Source organism: Nannospalax galili, unplaced genomic scaffold, assembly GCF_000622305.1.
Source record: "Nannospalax galili isolate Female #2095 unplaced genomic scaffold, S.galili_v1.0 scaffold1054, whole genome shotgun sequence".
NCBI classification, from domain to species: domain Eukaryota; kingdom Metazoa; phylum Chordata; class Mammalia; order Rodentia; family Spalacidae; genus Nannospalax; species Nannospalax galili.
Genome location: NW_008335006.1, coordinates 282,927 through 305,174, shown reverse-complemented (window position 1 = coordinate 305,174; position 22,248 = coordinate 282,927). Strand labels below are relative to the sequence as shown.

Here is a 22,248-nt window from a genome sequence, read left to right as displayed (position 1 = left end):
CCTAAAAGCATTAGGACTTGGGTTTAGAAAATGTATGCTTAAGTTTCAGCCACCAGGAATGGATAGGACTTTGGACTTCGGTTTTGGGGGAGATCCAGGAACACAGCACTTCAAGAGGGTTATTTCCAACACTAGGACCACAGAGGTTAAGGAATACTATACTAAAATGTGGTCAGTCTGGATGACTTTTTTCTTTCTTCCCCAACCATGCCTTTCTGTGGTTGGACAGGCACCAGGATACCAGCAGACTAAGTAGGATGACAGAGTCAGTTTGGCAAATTATTGGGCCTCAGAATGTATGTGCAGCCAGCCTACCCTAGGCTGTTTTCCAGTTTGCCACAAAATTTCCTTAACCAATTTTTTCTAAAAAGATCTGGAGGAAATAATATGGCTAAGTCTCATCACTACCTTGCTCTGATATGGTCAAAAGGTAATTAGGATGAGAAATCTAGGGCTTATATTAGATGCAGTAACAAACTGAAATTATTTTCATTAGGGTTATTCAACTGTGCTTCGAACACTAACATCAGGCTCAGCTACTTTTGCTTTAGAATTATCTACTTATCAAGCCATGAGTCCTCAAGACCAAAATTCACTGCTCAACCAGAGAAGCAGCACCTTTTAGGTTCTTAGAAATGCAAAGAAATGCTGGGACACTTGCCTGCTTCACTCTTGGTGAGAATACTGTATTCATTGGACAATGAACGACTACTTCGGTTTAAGGAAATGACTTGAAAGCTGTAACATGCATGTTTCCACAAGGAGTACACTTGAAACGCTCCATCCTTTGAAGGTATTTTTGGTGAGGTGCAGCCCTTTGCAGTGTTGTGAGTGGCATCACAAGGCTTTCCTTTTATTTTTTAAGTTTCTCTCATAAGAAAGGTGCCCATCTTCAGTGTGTAATACAGGTAGAGATTTAATCAATAAAAAGATGGTTTGTTAAAAAGTCTACCAGAAGGAATTGTATTAGTCCAGAAACCTACTGAAAAATTACACATACAATATGGGTCTGTGAGTATAGCTGAAGATTACATAACAAGAAACAGTGCCAGACAGGCGAAACCATCCTTTGAGTTGTTGGCCAGGGTAGTTCAAGAGACTCCCAAAATTACACAGGCTATTGCCACAGTTCTTGATTGCCTCCCAGAACTTGGTGGTAAGACCCTATTGCTGAAGATGGACGTACTTTGGACACAGGATCTGGAGCAATGGAGCTGGAACTGACTTGGAAGCCACCTCCCCTGAAGGCTAGCTTTCAGTGCTTTGGAGAGTACTACAAAGCTGGTAAGGGAGAACATCAGTTGATGGTCCAGCCCTAGCTTCAAAGGCCTGAAAACCACAGTGACCAGCACAGCAAACGACACTTGTGCAGTAGTAGCACTTTTATCTTGGGGGGTAATCAACAGCTGCCTAATTGGACTTAAAAGTCCACTCAATGGGAGGAAGCTTATGCATGGGACTGTTATCCTAGCCAAATATACATAGCTGGAGAGGTTATAGATCTTAGAAAACCCCAAGGTTCTTATATCCCTAGACAAATGTAATTTATTACTATGTGCAAAATATGGATCCTTAAATTTACAGACAAGTATCCTAGTCGCCACCCATCAATGTAGCTTCTTTTTCAATGGAGATTATTACAGTTACACCACTGGTCACACAGATTTTTCTGTGAGTTGCCCAAGTCTTAAGTGGCACATCCAGGATGCAGTGTCTACACCTAAGACTCACAGAACGTAGAACGAGGAATGAAGAAAACACTAATGCATCTTTCAGTTCTCATCAATGAAGCTCCCTCATGTAACAGAGGGTCAGGAAGGTCACAAATGGCCAAAACACAGGGAATAAGAGTCAGCAGAGTGTGGGTCCTTAGGATTCCTATATTGAGGTCCACGCACCCAGGGCTCAGGGACCATTGCAGAAGAGGGGGCAGAAAGATTATAAGAGCCAGAGAGGAGGTGCAGGACCATACAGAAATAGTCCTACAGGTGCCTGGGACCCTTCTCATACAAACCTGCAACAATGGTGTCAGCATGCACAAGACCCATGCAAACTTAGGCAGACAAAAACCCAGCGTAGAACTGGAAATGAACAGCAAGCCCCAACTGTATTTGAAGAATTATAGGCAGCTGATTACTGCTGGGTGAGGAAGAGCTGATCTTGAAGGGAGAGACTAGACAGACTGACTAAATTCCTGTGAACGAACTTGCACTGAGGGACATCTCAGGACACTTAACTTTACATAATAGGCCTTAATACAAATGACAATGTATGAACTTGGGGTGGGGTGAAGATTTTATGTATGAAATACACAAAAATTCAATAAAAATTTTATTTAAAAAAAAGTCTTAACATCTTATTTGCATGCATGATTTTTGTGTGTGTGTGTGTGTGTGTGTGTTTTTGAGACAGGGTCTCCCTGTAGCCCCAGCTGGCTTGGAACTCAGAGATCTACCTGCCTCTGCCTGGGATTAAAGGTGTGCACCACTACAGCTGGCACATGATTTCTTAATTTACGTGATTTCAAAATCAAGATGATAGTTTGGATTCAGTAGCCTTTTCCCTCCTTTTTTTTTTTCTGTTCAGTTTTCCATTTTATTCTCATATTTAGGACAATATCCAGTAAAAAGAGGTTGTGCAGCTATTCCACGTCTGTAGACAGATAACATGAAAAAAAAAGATGTTTTAGATTGGTAGAACCTCCTTCTTGAATTCACTTTAGTGATTTTCCCCCTTTTCTGTAATTAATGCTATAATTCTGCTTTAAGCTACTAACTTCTTTATCAATGCAATTTGAAAGTCCAAATAATAATAAGTTATTCCCTCACCTACAATAATTAATTCCCAATTTCTACCAATGAAATTACCACTGCCTTGGTAACATAAAACAAAAAGCTATTTAACACAGAGTGTTGGACTTAAAGAGTATATACTGTGAAAAGTATCCTCTCACCTGATCATTCTGCAGCGGTGTATGGCCAGTCTGTTGTAGGCATCCTGTACATCAGTGACATTTTGAGGACTCCAGAGTCTCTCACCAACAGCACTTGCCCGAGGCCTGAAATTTAAACCATGTATATTCCAAAGCAGTGTAGATCCCTGTTTCTTAGGTCATACATATGAGGAATTTTTAGTGCTTTCTTACGTGCTTGGAAAACAAAAGCCAGGGCATCTTTTAACTCAAATATTACTACTTTAATTCCTTACCATAATCTTGGAATAATATTAGTTGCATCCACATATTCTCCCCAGAGGCAAGCTTCTCCACCAATGACAAGTTGTTTCTGCTTCTTAGAACCTACATTAAAACGATTAAGGGATATAAATTGAGCAGTACAGGGCTTGTACCACAGGCAATGCCAGTACCCTTTCCATGCTCATCCTCCGTTACCTTCCCATATTCTTCCTGTAGGCAGCAGAGCCTTTAAAATTTCCACCTTAGTTCACAGTGCTTGTCAGCAACAGAGTAATGCAGTGGGCCAGGATTAGATACTTTTTTCATTTGGTTCTGTACATACTTATTTGGACACCATATTCAATCCCTGCCCCCACTGCCTGTTAATGGTATGCCAGGAAACACAAGTTGGAATATTAGTTTCATTTTAATAAGCTGTGGCCACTATACCTGTCTTTGATTTCTGCTACTTAGTATTAGAAAATGCTGAAATTGAAGTGTGAAAAGCAAACCCATGAAAATGGAGGCAAAATACTTTTGTATTTCTTTCATTTAGACTGGTACATGGTTTTTTTCAATACTTTCCTAAATTTATAGTAAAAGCCGGGCATAATGGCGTACACCTTTAATCCCAGTACTTGGGAGGCAGAAGCAGGCAGATCTCTGAGTTCAAGTCCAGCTTGGTCTACATAGCCAGGCCAGCTGGAGCTACAGAGAGATGCTGTCTCAAAAAAAAAAGTTTTGTTTTTTTGTTTTTAATTAAAGATCAGGCATAAGAGAGAGACTAGTTAGGAATCCAGGTTGGACTTAAGAGGGAGGGGTGGGAAGTATGGAAGAAAACTTGATAGACCAAGGCAAGGGTGTTGCTTCACTCACCTTCAAAATTAAGAGGATCGACTTTATAATATTTTGTCCAGTCTTGCCCATAGCTAATCAGATCTAAGTACCAAGGAGCAGAAAGGATTACAGGGAAGCCAGATGCTGTTACAACACTCAGTTCCTCAAAATAATTGTCACTTTTCCACACTTCAACTGTTGTGCCTGGCTGAAGCTAGCAAAGATACAAATTGCAATTAATATCATTAGGCAGAGCAGATACAATGGTATTAGCAGTCGAAGGCATTTGTGATCAATAACTTTCTAAGACCTTGGAAAAAGCATACATTTTATTCTTTTCTTCTTTCCCCTAAGAGTCAGTGTCATGCAATTCACTGTACTTTTTCAGTGCTATTTCAGTTTCATCAACCTTTAAAATTGGCTATTTGACTTTTAAAAAGTGTTGAGTGTTATGCCTGGATGAGTGTGAGTTATGGACAGTTAGTTAGCTGGGATTTGAACCCAGGTCTTCTGCAAGAATTGCCAGTGCTCTTAACTGCTAAGCCATCTCTCCAGCCCCTTGATTTTTTTCTGAGGTTCTTTTATGTGTATGAGTGTTTTGCCTATAGGTTTGTAAGTGCACAATGTATATGCAGTGCCCACAGAGGCCAGAGAGGACATCTGATCCCTCTGGAACTGGAGTTAAAAACAATTGTGATCTACCATGTAGGGGTTGAGAACTGAACCTGCACCCTCTGCAAGAGCAGCCAGTGCTCTAACTGCTAAGCCATCTCTCCAGCCCCACTATTTGACTTTTAACTATTGATAACACCTCAGAGCTTTGAAAAAATAATGGTAAGATTTGCACTTTATTGGTCCCATTTCAACCATGCTAATATTTTACTTAATTTGAAACCATGAGGCTACCACCACCTCTTTTAGAAAGGTAATACTAGTAGTGCAGATCCCAAATATTTCCCAAATGTGTACACTGATGATTTAACCTCTTTTAAAACCACCTAACGCTGGGGCTGGAGAAATGGCTCAGGGTTAAGAACACTGGTTGTTCTTACAAAAGACCCGGGTTCGAATCCCAGCACCCACATGGCAGCTAACAACTGTCTGTAACTCCAGTCCCAGGGGATCCGACAGCCTCTTCTGACCTCCTCGGGCATTGCATGACACAGGTGCACTTAACTACATGCAGGCAATACATGCATACACATAAAAATTAAAAAACACCTAACCCCAATATTTTTTTAAGAAACCTCATTTTTTATCTGTCCTGCAAAGAAGGGGGGCAGGGAGAAGTGAACAGAAGAGGAGAAGGAACAATTCAAAATACTGTAACTACTGAGTAATCATAAGAAAGCAGAAGCTGGAGAAAGAAACCAGAAGAAAACATGAAGTCATTCATATTACTGATGGGAGTTTTGTATGCATGGCATAGGTACACGTGTGTGTATGGGAGGAAGAGGTTACAGAGAGGCCATAGGTGAACAGTGGGTGTCCTGCTTGATTCTCTGCCTTATTCCCATCAGACTGGGTCTCTCACTGAACCTGGAGCCTCCTGTTTCATATTCCCCATCACCACCTCCAGTATTGGGGTTACTGATACACACAAGGCCATGCCTGACTTAATTTTAAAAGTTTGTTCTTTGACAATTCCATACATGTATATAAATGCATTCTGATTACTCTCTTCCTCTACCCTTTCTTCCTTGCATCCCTACCAACCCCAACCCCACCCCCTACCAGTCCCTTTCCCAGATTCATGATTTCTGGTTTTGTTTTGTGACCCATTTAATTTAATCAGGGCCATTTGTGTGACTGACTATTGGACTAGAACTATCCATTGGAACCTGGTGGGGTCACCAGTAGGTAGACAACTGAGGGCAGTGATTCCCCCTTTCCTTGGATCTATCAGTAGCAAACAGTTCCCCAGTGGAGGGTGGAGTCACCTAAGCCTATGCCTGTTGATGGAATGCCTGACTTTTTTAAGTAGATGCTGAGGACCAAACTCAGGTACTCATGCTTGCATTGCAAGCAGTCTTACCCGCCGAGCCATCTCTCCAGCCCCCAGATGGAGTCTTCACAGTTCTTACCTCTACTCTATTATCAAAAACCTCTTGCCAAACAATGGAGCTCTTGTTTAAGGTTGTAACAATATCCAAAATCCTAACATTGGAAAAAATTACAGGTCACAAGCTTAACACATGTAAAACATGCAACGTTTTCTACCAAGAATTACTTGTAATACTGAGAGGTGCCTCTCAGTATAACATAGCTATACAGAAAACAACTAAAATTAGGTCACTTGCTAGGTAGGGAGATAGGAAAAGGTTATAGGGACATGGGAAATGCAAAGAGCCCCTCCACCACCTGAGAGGTAGGTTTGTCTTTTGCTGACCAAGTCCACATGGCTGATTAGAGACTGGAAAATTTTTTTTAAAAGGATGTGAAACTCTATGTGGTCCATGAAGCTTAAGACTCTGGTCCCTTATGGAAAAAGTTTGTTGATTGAGTCATAGTACAGAGTAGCCCTGTTCAGTAGAAATTTCTGCCATGATGGAAATGTTCTGTCTTTGTTTTCTAATAAAGTAGCCACCAGACCTGTTGCTGCCAAACATTTGAAATGTGGCCATTGCAACTAAGGACTTCAACTGTCTTTAATTCTAGTTTAATACAAAAAGCCACCTGTGGCTAAAGCTATCTGCTGTACAGTGTAAAAAAGGAGCAAAGGGGCCGGGCGTGGTAGTGCACGCCTTCAATGCCAGCACTTGGGAGGCAGAGGCAGGTGGATCTCTGTGAGTTCAAGACCAGCCTGGTCTACATAGTGAGTTCCAGGCCAGCTGGGGCTACAGGGAGACCCTGTCTCAAAAAAAAAAAAAAAAAAAGGAGCAAATGGATGGTTCAGGAATTGACAGAAGGCAATGAGTTCCAGCAGCTGGATAGTGCCTAAAATGGCAGGAGGCAGGACTCAAGACAGCAGATGACGTCGGTATTTCAACAGTTCACCAACGTAAAGAAAACAGAGCTCATTGCTTCTTTCTTTAGTGACTTCTCATATCTACACTTTGGCAAGGGATGGAGAAAACTTAAAAATAAAGCACAGTTCTAAATTATACCTCAAACTTTTACAAAAAGCATTAATAATTAGGCTTTCAAATGACTTACTTTTTAATATAGAAAGATTCTAGTTGTGTGAAATCCTTGCCGAAGCCTTTTTTCTTCATGAAATTTTGGATGTCTGGATTTGACGCCCTTAAATAAAAAGTGATTAAAATGTTACGAACAGTTTGCTATGCTCAGTTTATTATTTGGAGCAGCACATATCCCTAACATCAGTTATGCAGACTTAAAACTATTAAATTGGAAGTGTGTAAAGGAAGCCTAAAATCTTAATTATGAGTTATCTTAATTTTCCAATGCAGTCTTTTTCAGAGCTGCTTTCCCATTTAAAAAGAAAAACGGCTTTCCGTGCCCTACCCTCCATCTAAAGCTATTTACAAAATTGAAGGATTGTTACTTGAAAAATCTCCCACAGTTGATCATTCTCTTTTTCATTACTGATGTTCTTGTTCCTTACAGTATCCTGTGTTATTTTAAGTCAGAGTCTCACTGTATAGCCCAAGGTGGCCTTAAACTCACAATTCTCCATATTCATCTTCCTGAGTATTGGGATCAGATGACTATTTTTGTTACTGTTGGGCTTTTTTTCTTTTGTCTTTTCTGAAATAGTGTCTGTCTTGCTATAGCCCCAGCTGGCTTGGAACTTGTTATGGAGACCAGGCTAGCCTCCATCTCACAGAGATCTGCCTGTCTCTGCCTCCCAAGTACTGGGATAAAGGCCTGTGCCACCATACCCAGCCTTTTTTCTTGAGACAGTGTTTTACCCTGTACCCCTGGTGGACCTTGACCATGATTACAGGCATGAGCCACTGGCCCAGCTTCTCTTTCCTTTCTTCCTTTCTCTTCCTTTCAGAGTCTCACAGTACTATAGCTCGGTCAAACTCGTTGCAGCTCTCTTGCCTCAACCTCTCCCAAGTGCTGGAACTACAGGTATGCCCAGTTTCTGCCCCTTGATTCTCCTTCATAAGCTTTCTCTTCATTGCACTACTCAAATATACATTCTTTAAAAATAAGCCATCAGGCTGGAGAGATGGCCTAGCGGTTAAGAGCACTGGTTGTTCTTACAGAAGATCTGGGTTCGAATCTCAGCACCCACATGGCATCTAACAACCATCCAGGGGATTAGACACCCTCTTCTGTCCTCCAAGGGTACTGCATGACATGGGTGCACTTAGCACACATGCAGGCAACACACTCATACACATAAAATAAAAATTAAAAAAAATTTTTTTAAGCAGCCATCTTGGGAATTATTGCCCGGCTTAAACTCTTTCAAGCAGAGATGGTACTCTAAATCTTCCCTCTTTCATATGGATCTTCCTATAGCTACACTTCAAGTACAACAATTGAAAATATAGGGGTTTTAGAATCATACCAACATGTAAAGTCCACTTCATCTCCTCCTAAATGAATGAAATGATCTGGAAACACTTCACTGATTTCTTTGAAAAATGTGGCAAAGAATGTGTACGTTGTATTTAGAATAGGGTTTATAGGTCCAACACCTTCTGCCTTCTTTCTTTCATTGTAACATGGTGTCAGAAGGTCTTTCTCACCTAGAAGAAAATACAGATTCACTTTTATAAAGGGTACTAATCAAAAAGTCTTGAATTTGCTGATCATTATGCAAATGATCTAACCATGTAGATGGTCTAACTTTTATGATGATGTTACATTCCAGGAAATCCCATTAGCTGATTCAAAATATCAATAGCCAAAACTGGATTTGACACTAATCTACCAAATACTATCGCTCAGCAGTAGGGTACACTATGCATTTGTGATTATCTGGCTGACAGAAGGCTGGGGCTGGCTAAGGATTATGTCTTTTGAATGCATAGCATTCAAAATTCACAGTATGGTTTCAGAGCATGAATCACTTTAATACCACTTTATGTTTTTGAAGATAGAAGAAATTTTTAAAAATATTTTATTATTTTTATTTTATGTATATGAGTGTTATGCCTGCATGTAGGTAAGTGCACCTGTGTTGTGCAGTGCCTGAGGAGGACAGAAGAGGCTGTCGGATCCCCTGGATCTGGAGTTACGGACAGTTGTTAGCTGCCATGTGGGTGGGTGCTGAGATTTGAACCTGGGTCCAATGCAAGAACAGTCAAGTGTTCTTAACTGCTAAGTCATCTCTCCAGCCCAAGTTATAGGAAATTTTATACAGAAAAGTAACTGTTTTTACCAAGAGCTACTTAGTAATTTCTTCCCAGAAACACAAAAGAGATTGCTTCCTCAATTCTTTATTTCTTTTTCTATCTAGGCTTTGAGATTTTTATCTACTTCAGATATCAACGATATTCAAGTCTTCAGCTTACCTCAACCCTTTTTCTTGAGCTTCAATTGATAATTCAAATTCTCTGCTCAATACAATGAGAAACCCTAGCTGTATTTCAAGCATGACCCAACAAAAACCGAACTCTCTCTTCTCCAATCCCTTCTTGCAGTCTAATTATGGACACCACCTGCCTCTGTTGCTCTTCTTTCTGAAGTCAGTTTCCAAGATCTATGAAACATATTTCTAGACTGTCTCTAGGCTCTGCCTGTTCTGTTCAGTCCCATTATCATCCTCCTGTTCTGGATTTCAGTCTCTTCCCCTTTCTAATATGTGACTTTTACAAAGGTTTTCCTCAAACGGGACCCTCAGAAATCTGCACCGGTGTCCAGGTATGCTGACAAAGCCCACCGTCCTCACCCAAGTCTCCGATGTACTTTTTCAGATTCCCACCTCACTACTGTCCACGTCTACTATGATACTACTGTGTACTGCACAATTATAAATGTTCAGTACTGTGGTATGAACTTTATATTCATTAATTAATCCTTCTAAAAGTTATCTGGCAGCTACTAGTCACACCCTTATTTTACAGGTGAGGAAACTGAAGGGTAAAATGTTATATAACTTTCCCAAGATTTACTTTCCAAATGACAAAAGCAGGATCCAAATGCAAGCTCTCTGGCAGCCCAAGCTCTCTCTCTCTCTCTCTCTCTCTCTCTCTCTCTCTCTCTCTCTCTCTAGTGTTTTTGAGACAGGGTCTGTCTGTGGCCCCAGCTGACCTGAAACTCACTATGTAGACCAGGCTGACCTTGAACTCAGAGAGATCCGCCTGCCTCTGCCTCCCAAGTGCTGGGATTAAAGGCCCATGCCATCATGCCCAGCCTTTTTTCTTGAGACAGTGTTTTACCCTGTACCCCTGGTAGACCTTGACCATGATTACAGGCAGGGCTTCTGCCTCCCAAGTGCTGGGATTAAAGACTCACCACCACACCTGGCCGAGCCCAAGTTCTTAATCACCACCCTGTAGTGTCTCCTAATGTGTTTCACTCTAAGTATACTCTGCGTGCCTTTCCTTGTGCTAGCCCCTCTACCAGAAACATGAGTATGTGCTATTGTTTCTCAAAAGCATGTTGTTTTATCCATAAAACTTTCTGACTTCAGTTATTATGTTCTACTTGCTGAAATCATTTATGTTTCTGTTTCCTCTGATTTTTATGCTAGTATGTAGACAGTGACAACAGACATGAACTAAGTCATGAGATAATTATTGAATCACATTGGTAGAGATCATGCAACCACTGCATAAACCACAATTAAGAACAAAATGTCCAAGCTATAAAATAAGAGACACAGGACCTCGACTGTTCACGTTTATACACTTATAAAACAAACTCCTTACCTTGTCCCCAAGACTGTGTATGTCCAGGGCTATCAAATTCTGGTATAACTCGAATCCCTCGTATCCTGGCATATTCAAGCACCTTATAGACATCACTTGGTGTATAAATATGGGACAAAGAATAGCTTCCCTGTAATCAAGATGTGCAAAATGGATTTGGTCTTAAAAACTGTAAACAATTCTGTTTGCATTTTGCTGGCCTTTTAAAAAGTTATTACAGTGTATTAAATAGTCCATATAACATTGGATGGTTCGTTTAAAAACAATATAGTATCATAGTTTCAGGGGTAGGAAACCTGTAAAAAGGATGTGAAGTTCTACCAAATCACGTGACTCAAAGGATGAAAGCTATGTAGGCGCTTTCATCAAGTTCTAGATTTATGGATGTAACTGTCAGAGCCTCCTGCTTCAAGAATGTCTACTGTCAAGGCTAGAGAGATGATTTCCAGAGGACCGAGTTTAGTTTCCAGCACCCACATTGAGCACCCACATACAGTTCTTGGGATCCAATGCCCACTTCTGGGCTCCGTGGGCACCACTCATACACATGCCTCACACAAATAAAAATAAATATGATGGTGTACTCCTTTAATCCCAGGACTCAGGAGGCAGAGGCAGGGGGATTTCTGTGAGTTCAAGGTCAAATACTCAAAATACAAAAGCAAAAGATGTCTACTATCATGATTCTCTCAATATTATGGAAACATGCAACAAAACAAGCAAAATGTTTGCGTCACAAGTGAAACCTCTAAAAACTACCCTTCCCAATTTTAGAATCAAAACTCGCCCTTCAGTCTCTTTAATTACTATCACCTTAAAAAAATTTCCCCTAAGCTAGAAGTAACTTAATCAGGTTTAAAGATAAATTTAGTGCTTTTGCATCACTTGAAGAATTAGCACTCAATACTGGTTGTGAGAAAAGATTAAGGTCCACGGAAAGATATGGCTTAGCATCTTTCTCAAAATATAGGCTATACATGCTCAAATTCTGGAAAATCTACTTGACCCCCTTAAACTCCCAGATCAAAATACAGGAGGCATGTTGTTAATTGACTCTGTGGGATGTAATCAGCAAAATCTAGACTGGGGAACTATACACCAGGCTCAACAACTAATTTTTTCATTTGTTATTTTTATTTTATGTGTATGAGTGTACTGCCTGCATGTAGGTAAGTGCACCCATGTCGTGCAATGCCCGTGGAGGACAGAATTGACCATCGGATCCCCTGGAACTGGAGTTACAGACAGTTGTTAGCTGCCATGTGGGTACTGGGATTTGAACCTGGGTCTTCTGCAAGAACAACCAGTGTTCTTAACCGCTGAGCCATTTCTCCAGCCCCTCAACAACAGTATTTACAAAGAAAAGAAAAGGGACAACACTTAAAGATTGGAAGAAAATTAGCCAACATATTAACTAGCCATGGTACATGGACTTTGTGTTTCAATGCAAACAAATTTAAAACACGTTTTAAATAGGAAAACACATGTAAATATAAACACCAACTGGCTATCTAGATTATCTGTTAAATTTTTCAGCTGCAATATTAATTTAAAAACAAGGCCTTTTCACAAGTAAAGAATGTCTGGGATTTGATTCAAATACGTGGTGGAAAGGGTAGAATCTGTAGGAGTACAAGTGATACAAAACTGGCCACAATTGGAGCTAGATGAACAAATGGGAACTACTATTTCTGTATATGTTTGCAATTGCACATTAAAAGTAGAACAAAAGCAATCAACAAATAAGAACTCACATCTACTAAGCATTTCAGCCTGTAATAACCATTGGAGTTTTAGAACTGGGGCCAGAGGACAGTCCTGAAAAGGCAGATTAACTTTTCCGCATGTCAGATGCTACTCTGTTTTGCACCCTCAGGGGAGCCTGAGGATAGTCTTCCCAACTCCACTACTCTAGAATAGTCCTGAACACTTGCAGCAGACACCACTAGTGTTTCCTAGGAAAGATCATTGTCTCAAACTGGGTGTCATGGCGCTTGCCTATAATCCCAGCACTTGGAAGGAAGCAGGAGGATCAGAATTTCAAAACCAGCCTGTGATACATGAAACCCTGTCTCAAATAAAATTCTCATCACTAAAATGCCTTACTTCCTGTGGGTTTTCAGAGGAAACATGTAAATAATTTTATAATATAAAAAATTAACTCGATCTTAACTACATATTATTCATGAATTATTGAGATCTTTTACATTAAGATTTTAATATTGTATACTACTTTTAGAGATTGCTTACATTTATAATAATATTTACAGTAATAACTACAGTAACAGAAATAACAAAAAGTTTTTAAAATGCTAAGCCACAATCTAAAAGAATATTTCAAACCACAAATATATACTTTTACACTTTGATTCTATTTATAAGGTAAACATTTAAGCTACATACTTCTAATGAAACTACCAGATTTTTGTGGAGAGACTACAATAACATGAAATACTTACTTTATTGCTTAGCTGAGGAAAAGTGACGCTCTGATAAGGGAAAGACTGGTCATCAACTATGTGCCAGTGGAGAACGTTAAACTTATTAAAAGCCATGGCATCCTGCAAGCAAATGTGAAAATTTATATGCCATAATAAAGAATACAGTCCATGTTGTAGATCTACACTTATGATTCTTCCAAGTGCCTCCTTTAAAATTTTCTTTTTCAACAAATAGTGAAAAGCATGAATTCTTCATCACATATAGTTGATATACATGCCTCTACTACAACCTCTACAGTATTCTTCTACACTGTGATGTTACTGTATGGAAGGAGAGCAAGCTTGTGAATTTACCAGTATTTAGCGGTCTGGAATGGGAGAAATAAAAGCTGAGACTGTCTTTGGGAATAAAGCAGAGGAAAAAACAAAGTACTTAAGTATCAAAACTTATAAATTCCCCTAGGTACAAAAGTTAATAACCTTGAGAAATGAAATTCATTACAAACTTGATGCCAAGCAAAATGAGATTTTTGGCGCATCTTGATATATTGAATTTGATGTATATCATGGAAGAATAAACTATGATTTTTTATTATTTTTATTTTATGTGTATGCATTATTGCCTGCGTGTAGGTAAGTGCACCTGTGTCGTGCAATGCCCGTGGAGGTCAGAAGAGGCTGTTGGATCCCCTGGGACTGGAGTTACGGACAGTTGTTAGCTGCCATGTGGGTGCTGGGATTCGAACCCAGGTCTTCTGCAAGAACAACCAGTGTTCTTAACCACTGAGCCATCTCTCCAGCCCCAAACTATGATATTTATATAAACAAATTTTGAGAAGATAAAAAAATAAGGGGATAAATTTGTGCTATCAAATGATACAAACATAAAGCCTCCCTTCTTCATCGAGACCGAAGGGATTTGGTTGATGCAGCTAGGAAGCAGCTTGCACACTAGGAGACAGCACCAGTAATCTAATTCAATATAGTCAGTATAATGGAAGGGTTTTTACTGTCAGAGAAAGAATTTATAAATGTAGTAAGTGGCATTAATGTAATGTAAACTCATAATTTTAATACAGACTAGGGGTTCAAAAACTTTACATGAAGGATCAGACAGTAAATATTTCAGCTTTTGAGCAGGGTTTCTGTTACAACTATTCCATTCTGTAGCTGTAGAGTAAGGCAGCATGTAAACTAATGCATGGGGCTGCATTACAATAAAACTTTATTTGCAAAGGCTGTGATACTATGATAAATTTGGGGGGGTTTGTGTATGTCTCCTGGCTCATAACTCCTTCCCAATGCAGGTGGTCAAAATACTCCTTTTCCCCAAGCCCAGTCATACAAACTAATCTTGCCCTGAATTTCCATCTTGGAGCTGGCCCTAAAGAAATTCTGGCCTACTCTTGTCTGATAGTAGATCCTAAGACCCTCAACCTTAGGGACTGAGCCCTCCGTGTCTGGGATCTGATACTATCATCAGGTAGACATCATCAGAAGTGACCTGGATTAGAGGACACCAAACTGGTGTGCCACTAAATAGCTGCTGGCTTGCCACTGGAGAGAAATCTTTACATCTTTTAAAGTCACAGAAGCCTTTTAGAGAAGAAACAGTTTTCCCTGACATACAATGGCAACTGGATTTGGCTCTTGAGTTTTGTTTTTACCAACTCTTGATACAGAATGAGAGACATAGGGTAAGATGTATACACATGTTCATAAAAAAACATAGTGAACAAACACACACCTGATACTTTCTAGCTGCTGCTGAGTTCAGGACCCACCAGCAAGATACCCTTGTTATAATGTGCCTACCTACAGCCCAAATCTGGGTTTTGAAATATTGACCACTGAAAGGGTTCCTTGACAAAAAGCCTGAATCTAGAATGAGGCAGGAAAAATAAGCTTGGGACATCATGGTGCCAAAAAGATAAAAGTACACAGAGATTGGGAGGGATGTTTCAAAAGAATACAAGAACCAGCTTGAAGGATTCCCAATGGCCACAGCTGGGCAATTTGACAAACAAATAAGGTATTAACAGATTACAATCCATTAAATAAAATGGCAATCCAGATTGATGAAAATGAGTACTCAAATGAAAAAGGGAATGCTCTTCCTTAACATGAAACAATAACTAGTGAATGCTAGAAAAAATGATGGCATTAGAAAATCACCACTTAACCACCAAATACCCTCCTGACCTGGGCAAGCATCAGCTGTAGATGCTAAAACTGGCAGGTAAGCATTGCATGAGTAATGGCAATTTCAGATAGCCTCAAAATTTCTTCACGTAAGATACTTAAATGTTTGTTAGTAAGCAGAAAATACTTTTAAATTAGCTTGACAGTGGAACATGGCAGATAACAGCCAACTTGTAAGAGTACACAATCCTTGTAATAAGACCACATGCCCCTGCATGCACTGAGAATACATCAAGTCTGCTTTGTTCTTAAGAACTGAATCTGATGTGAAAAAAGACAGGATAAGGCATGTCCTAAAAAGTACCTGGCCTGTACTTTTCTGAAATATCAGCTCTTACGAAACAAATAAACATAAACAGCTCTAGGCTGAAGGCAGCCAAGGAGCAAAGTTAATGCAACACCTGATCCTGGACTTCAGTGAATGCCACTGGAAAAAGCAATGAATTCTGCTTTGTGTGATGGACAGAGCATTGTATCATCTGATGCTTGCACTGAAGCTGTTTTGAGAAGTGTCCTTTTTTTTCCTTATAGGGAATGCAAACAAATATTAAGGGGTATTGGGTCATTCATTGCATGTGTGCATAGGCATTTTAAATAAGAGGGAGAATAGGGAAAATGCAAGTTTTGAGTAAATTTAAGAAATATTTAAAATTTTCAAATTGCTGCTCTTGTAGAGGACCCGAGTTTGAATACTAGCACCCGCATGGAGGCTAATAACTGTCTCTAATTCCAGTTCTAGGGGATCTGACACTCTTTTCTGGCTTCTGTGGACACTGCAGGACATGGGTGCACTTACATGTATGCAGGCATAACATTCATACACATAAAATAAAAATAAAGGTTTTAAAATGTTTTTAAAATCGAGCATCTGATAAAGAATGTATGAAAGTTCTTTGTAGTCTTTAAATGTTTAAGAAGCTTATAGTCAGCCAGGCATGGTGGCACACATCTGTAGTCCCAGCACTCGGGAGGCAGAGGCAGGAGGAGTGCTGTGAGTTCAAGACCAGCCTGGTCCACATAGTGAGTTCCAGGCCAGCTGGTGCTACAGGGAGACCGTTTCAAAAAGACAAAAAAACAAAGAAGCTTATAGTCTTTTGGTAGGTGATGGTGAGGGTGAACCAAATAAAACACCTAGAAGGAAACAGTTATTGTCGGCCTTCTTAATTCCCACCGCCCCAAGGTTCCAGGTCCTCTTGGAACATTTCGAAAGAGAAAACAACTCCCGGACCTCTCTCTATGCTGCTTAAAAAAATGTATAGGGGACAAAATTAAAGGATGTAACTATAAATATGATGGCCATCTATTCTAAGCCAAGTCTGGATGCTGGATCTGATGAATGGGAGTACAAATTTGGGTCAATGGCAGTATTAAAATTCTTTCTTACTTTCATACTATGGACATACTCTGGACAAATGACTTTTCCTTACAACCAAAAGTTAATCTTACTTTAGCTATTTACAATGAAGACAAGCTCACTGAGCCATGTATTCCTCCTGTGACCAGGTCAGAAGGACTTAATTTCCCATGACCTTTCCTAGTCCAGAATTTAAAACAATGTCTGATTGTGCATGTGTTTCTTTACATACCAGGAGCTGCAGCTGCTCATCTCATTGCAAACAACAAGAGAAACTGGTGGCATCTGTTTATGGTTATGTGTGTATGTTAGTCTAGGTCTAGGGATCAGAAAAGGCCAAAGGCTCTGATAAGATGACATTTACTTCTCCACTTCATGCTGGATATACTTTTTCAATAAAACAAAGAGCTAGTCCTTGTTTGAGAGCACAGTTCTGAGAGGAATTAGAAGGAACAGGTTCTCAGCAGGTGGGGTCCTCTCCTGGACTTAAAGTGGATGCTAAGAGGCTTTTTTTTTTTTTTTAAAGTAATGTGACATTGGATAGTAAACACTGCACTTACAAGCATAGTAATACATGTTTGTAATCCCATGGTGTTGAGGTAGGAGGATTAGAAGTTTGAGGCCAGCCTAGGCTACAAAGCAAGACCCTGGCTTAAAACCAAAACTTTCTCTTATCTTGGCCAAATTCATGTTGTCTGTGATTCTCCCAACAAAAACAAGAGGGTGATCCCCTCAGGGGTGCCTCCAAACTCACAGCTGAAGAAACATTCTTCCCCAGGGAGGGGCATTAGGAAACCCAGTGCTTAGACTTAGTACGAGGAAAATGAAATCATCCTGCTCCAGCCTACAGGACAGCACAAGTAGTTGGCACATAGTAAGCACACAGGGGACAGACCTTCAAGATCAGCAGTGATGTAGATGACATGATTACCTACCAGAGTTTTTAAAATAACCCTGACTGGCAGGTAGTGTCTGGATGTATCAATTAAAATTCCTCTGTAAGAAAACCTTGGAGAATCAGCAATGTTGGATACATTGATGTTGAACTAGGAGATGAAATAAAATTGATTAGTTTTAGACTTTTTCCTCCATTTAAGCGCAATAAAGACTACCCACAAGTTTTGGGCAAAAGATTAATTTATAACAACAAAAGTGCATGAAATTTACATTTGCCAGTCAAGAACAATATTTGGAGAAAAGAAACTTCCAATAAGCAACAAACAGCTAAGGAGATTACATTTTTCTAACAGCAATATATATATCCAACAATTTTTAGTAGATATAATAGTTATACTTACAGTACCGTAAGAATTCTGATATACTAACTGGCTAAAGGTCTCTAAACCTGAGGAAAGTAAAATGTATTGCATTAATTTATAAAATAATAAATTGAAACAATAAAAGTAATGTCCAAACAGACTTATAACCACAGAGCAAATGGAATTAAGTAACTATTGCACCCACACTCTCTAAAATGTAGTACTAGTCTACATTCTAACGTGTTTTCTAAAATCAAAAGTTTTTAAAAACCACTGCCTTCCCTATTCAGGGAATAAATGTGCTTTAGCTCACTGTACCCATCTCCTCTACTATTTTACATGTTAAACACAAAAGTGACTTGGTAGGACTAGAGAAATGGCAGAGGATCTGGGTTCGAATCCCAGCACCCACATGGTGGCTAACAAACATCTGTAACTCCAGTTCCAGGGGATCCAACACCCTCTTCTGACCTCCATGGGCATTTTATGACATGGGTGCACTTAGATACATGCAGGCAATATACTCATACACATAAAAAAAGATAAAAAGTAATAAATATTTGAAAGAGCGACTTAGCCAGTTTCTTAATAAATTTATAACATTATAAGAAATAACTTTTATAATAAAATAGTCATTTTAGAAAGCACCTAAATTTAACAGGGGGAAAAGCTTAAAAAACTATGGTGAAATGTAAGGTCTAATTTACTACTTTACAATGTTTTACTTACAGCTGTAAAAAACTATCACCTCAACATGCTTTTTAAAGATTTTGTTTATTTATTTATTTATTATTTTTATGTATGAGTGTTTTGCCTGCATGTGCATGACTGGTGTTCATAGAGGCCAGAAGAAGGCATTAAACCCCTAGAATTAGAGTTATGCCCAGTTTTTAGCTGCCATATGGGTGCTGAGAATTGAACCTAGGTCCTCTGCAAGAGCAGCAAGTGCTCTTAACCACTGAGCAATCACCAACCCCTTGAACATGTTTTTATTAAAGCAGGTTCTTCCTTAAGGTGCTAGGTTGAAGTTTAATTATTCTAACTAGCCTTGACTATCAAGATTTATTATTCTGGTCAACAATAATAGGGGAATTTTGACCAAATAACAGTTCAAGGTAACCTTTGTCTCTCCTCACTGTCTCTACCCACAGGTTCATCCCACAGGAATAACTGAAATTTTGTGTTAAGGAACAGTATACTTAGAAACATCACTTTGAAAGTCTGATGGCAAAGAGAAAATCAAACTTGGACTAGAATCTACTCCCTACATACTCTCTAAAGTTCTTCATTCTGGTTTGGATCAGGATAAACTGTAAGAAGCTATTCTAACAAACAAACCCCTGCCAAGACAGGCAGACCAAACTAAGAAAAGCCTATAACAAAAACATTGTATAGAAATGATCCAAATGGTAATGACCACAGTCATTACATTTACAGATCTATAGATATTTTCTCTTTTTTAAATTACTTTTATTTTATGTGTATGAGTGTATTGCCTGCATGTATGTGAGTGTACCCATGTCGTGCAATGCCTCAGAGGTCAGATGAGGGCTTCAGATTCCCCTGGAACAGGAGTTAAGGATGGTTTATAGCTGCCATGTGGATGCTGGGAATCTAACCTGGGTCCTCTGCAAGAGCAGTCAGTGCTCTTAACTGCTGAGCTGTCTCTCCAGCCCAGATCTATAGATATTTTCATATCTTATTTTGAAATACAATTTTTAACATTTTATTTTATTTCATTTTTACTGGAAGGTCTCACTTTGTAGCCCCGGCAGGCCTGGAATTCACTATTTAGACCAGACTGGCCTGGAACTCACAGACGTCACCTGAGATTAAATGTATACTTCACCACACCTGGCATTGAGATGTAATTATAATCATACCAATTTTTGTGAGGAGGAGGTAGGTGATCTCTGAGTTCAAGGCCAGCCTTATCTACATAGTCAGTTCCATCCAGGCCAGCTGGGGCTATAGGGAGACCTTGTCGCAAAAAGACCAAAAAAAGCCAGGCATGGTGGTGCACACCTTTAATCCCAGCACTCAGGAGGCAGAGGCAAGCGGATCTCTGTGAGTTCAAGGCCAGCCTGGTATCCATAGCGAAAACAGGCCAGCTGCAGCTACAAGGAGACCCCCTCCCCAGTCTCAAATAAAGACCAAAAAAAAAAAAAAAAAAAAGTGATAGTGATCATCCAACCTGAGTCGAATTGAAATCCTTTATGTTTTTAATCACTATAACTTTGGTTGGCTAGCTCATATAAAATAATTCCCCTTTTTAAAACTGCTATTTGGAAATCAGTGTAATGTACTAGCTGCCTAGAAGAAGAGGTTAAAAAAAACTTTTGAAAAGCAAAAGTAAATGTCTTGATTCAAAACTTTGAAATTCAGGCCCTGAAATTGACAGGAAAAGCTTCCAGGGTTCTCTCTGCCACTGCCTCTAACCAATCTACAGCATATTTACCTCAGCACGCTACTTGTATAAACTTGCTGATGTTTCAAAATCCAGAGGCACAGAACATTGAGGAAAATACTGCAGGTAGCAAGAAAAGATAGGTGATCCCAACCCATCTGATCAGAACCAACTTGGGCCACTGACAGCCATATAAATGTTAGAGCCTACAGCATCAGATGTGCTTTGACACTGTTGGAGGTCACCAACCACAAATACCTTTGAGAAGGTCAAATGAGGTTTCTCCTGTGCTTCAGCTAGTTTATTTCATGGAAATCATTTTGGAAGGAAATAAAACATCTTTCTGAGGGCCCAAGGCAGCACTGTTCTGCTGTGCTTGATTTCACAAAGCACCACATGAAATGAAACTGCACAGAACTTACCTCGTAATGCTCCCCAAACTCTGTTGGCCTTGAGGAAAGCCACTGGATATTGGACAAGTAGACTATCTGTGGGGTGGAGTCGGCAAATTTGTTAATCTCAAATCACAACGTATTTTCCAAACATTCCTATTTTTACAACATTCTGTTGTCTTTCCTCTAGCATGCCTCACTCAGATTCCTTAAACTCAAAGTGCCCCAATCTGAACTCCCACACCCAGGACTTTAACCTGCCCAGCTCCTTTGTGTCTCATTTCAGTGAATCCCAGCACCACCCAGGCAGGAAGTTCAGCTGCTCAAGCCAGGCACCTGGGCATCACCTCTAATACTCCTATTCTCCAGGAGGGCCATGCTCTCCAGCTGCACGCCACAGAGCAGGGTCTGAGCTACACCAAGATCTTAGGTCACAAACAGGCCTGTGTCCACAGTCCTTGGTTGCTGAAACCTCCTACTCACCTCAAGACCAGAACGTTTACTCCCCTTTTTCCCTTCAGTTCTTTCATTTGCTCTGCCTCCCTTCTCTTAATGTCACCTGAAATTGACTTTAAAAATTCTAACTCCCTTCACCTTAATTCAGCTTTATCTCTTTCAATAAAAGGTTCACATCCATCAAGAATGGGACTCCAAGGGCTGGAGAGATGGCTCAGCAGTGAAGAGCACTTTCTGCTCTTGCAGAGAACCTAGGTTCTGTTCCCAGCATCCACATAGTGGCTAACAACTATATGTAACTCCAGTTCCAGGGAATCTGATGCCCTCTCTTGGCCTCCAAAGGCATTGTATGACACGAGTGCACTTACATGCAGGCAAACCACTCACACACATAAAATAAAAATAAATAAATCAAAAGTATTTTTTTAAAAAGACATATTTGAGGAGGAAGCATAAAAATTTACCTCATGTTAAATAGTAGAAGTGATAAACATTACCAGTGAAATCTACCTGATGACTTTATATCCATACTCAGGTACTAAGGATCCAAGTGTAACTGAATGTAACTCGTAATCATCAGATACATAGAGACTAAAGACACATGTGCAAACATCTAAGTGTTAGTAGCATTAAAAATGTAGGAAACAGCATATTTTAAAATTAAATGGAGATCTTCTTTAAAGGGTAAAAACTCAATTCAATTTTATATTTTACAGGGTTTATACTGAGTTCAATATTGTATAACTATATTAATTCAACTGTGAACCTAAAAATTTACAGCCACTTATGAAAGAGATGTACTCTTGCTCTGGAGTGTGTTACTGAATATGTTAAAGCTGTAGTGAAATGCTAGTGGCACATCCCCGTAGTTCCAGCACTTGAGAGGCAGAGGCAGGCAGATCTCTGTGAGTTCAAGGCCATCCTGGTCTAC

The 22,248-nt window shown here is 39.7% G+C and overlaps 2 protein-coding genes across 8 annotated transcripts in view; one reads left to right on the top strand and one right to left on the bottom strand.

Moving 5' to 3' along the window:
• The window catches only part of Gfm2 (G elongation factor mitochondrial 2), a 37,967-nt gene extending 37,018 nt beyond the window's left edge, over window positions 1-949 (top strand). For all 7 annotated transcript variants that reach the window (XM_029561901.1, XM_017797305.2, XM_008829723.3 and 4 more), the window contains one exon: window positions 497-949. In XM_029561901.1, the coding sequence (XP_029417761.1) occupies window positions 497-625 (129 nt within the window). In that variant the 3' untranslated portion in view covers window positions 626-949. The remainder of the gene's footprint in view (window positions 1-496) is intronic.
• A 1,584-nt stretch (window positions 950-2,533) lies between these two features.
• The window catches only part of Hexb (hexosaminidase subunit beta), a 28,549-nt gene continuing 8,834 nt past the window's right edge, over window positions 2,534-22,248 (bottom strand). Inside the window, exons 3-14 of the mRNA XM_008829721.3 lie at window positions 20,892-20,957; window positions 18,102-18,148; window positions 17,739-17,849; window positions 13,266-13,367; window positions 10,807-10,936; window positions 8,499-8,679; window positions 7,169-7,255; window positions 6,097-6,169; window positions 4,052-4,226; window positions 3,208-3,298; window positions 2,954-3,058; window positions 2,534-2,652 (exon numbers count right to left, since the gene is read on the bottom strand). Coding sequence (XP_008827943.1) covers window positions 2,583-2,652; window positions 2,954-3,058; window positions 3,208-3,298; window positions 4,052-4,226; window positions 6,097-6,169; window positions 7,169-7,255; window positions 8,499-8,679; window positions 10,807-10,936; window positions 13,266-13,367; window positions 17,739-17,849; window positions 18,102-18,148; window positions 20,892-20,957 — 1,238 coding nt within the window. The 3' untranslated portion in view covers window positions 2,534-2,582. The remainder of the gene's footprint in view (window positions 2,653-2,953; window positions 3,059-3,207; window positions 3,299-4,051; window positions 4,227-6,096; window positions 6,170-7,168; window positions 7,256-8,498; window positions 8,680-10,806; window positions 10,937-13,265; window positions 13,368-17,738; window positions 17,850-18,101; window positions 18,149-20,891; window positions 20,958-22,248) is intronic.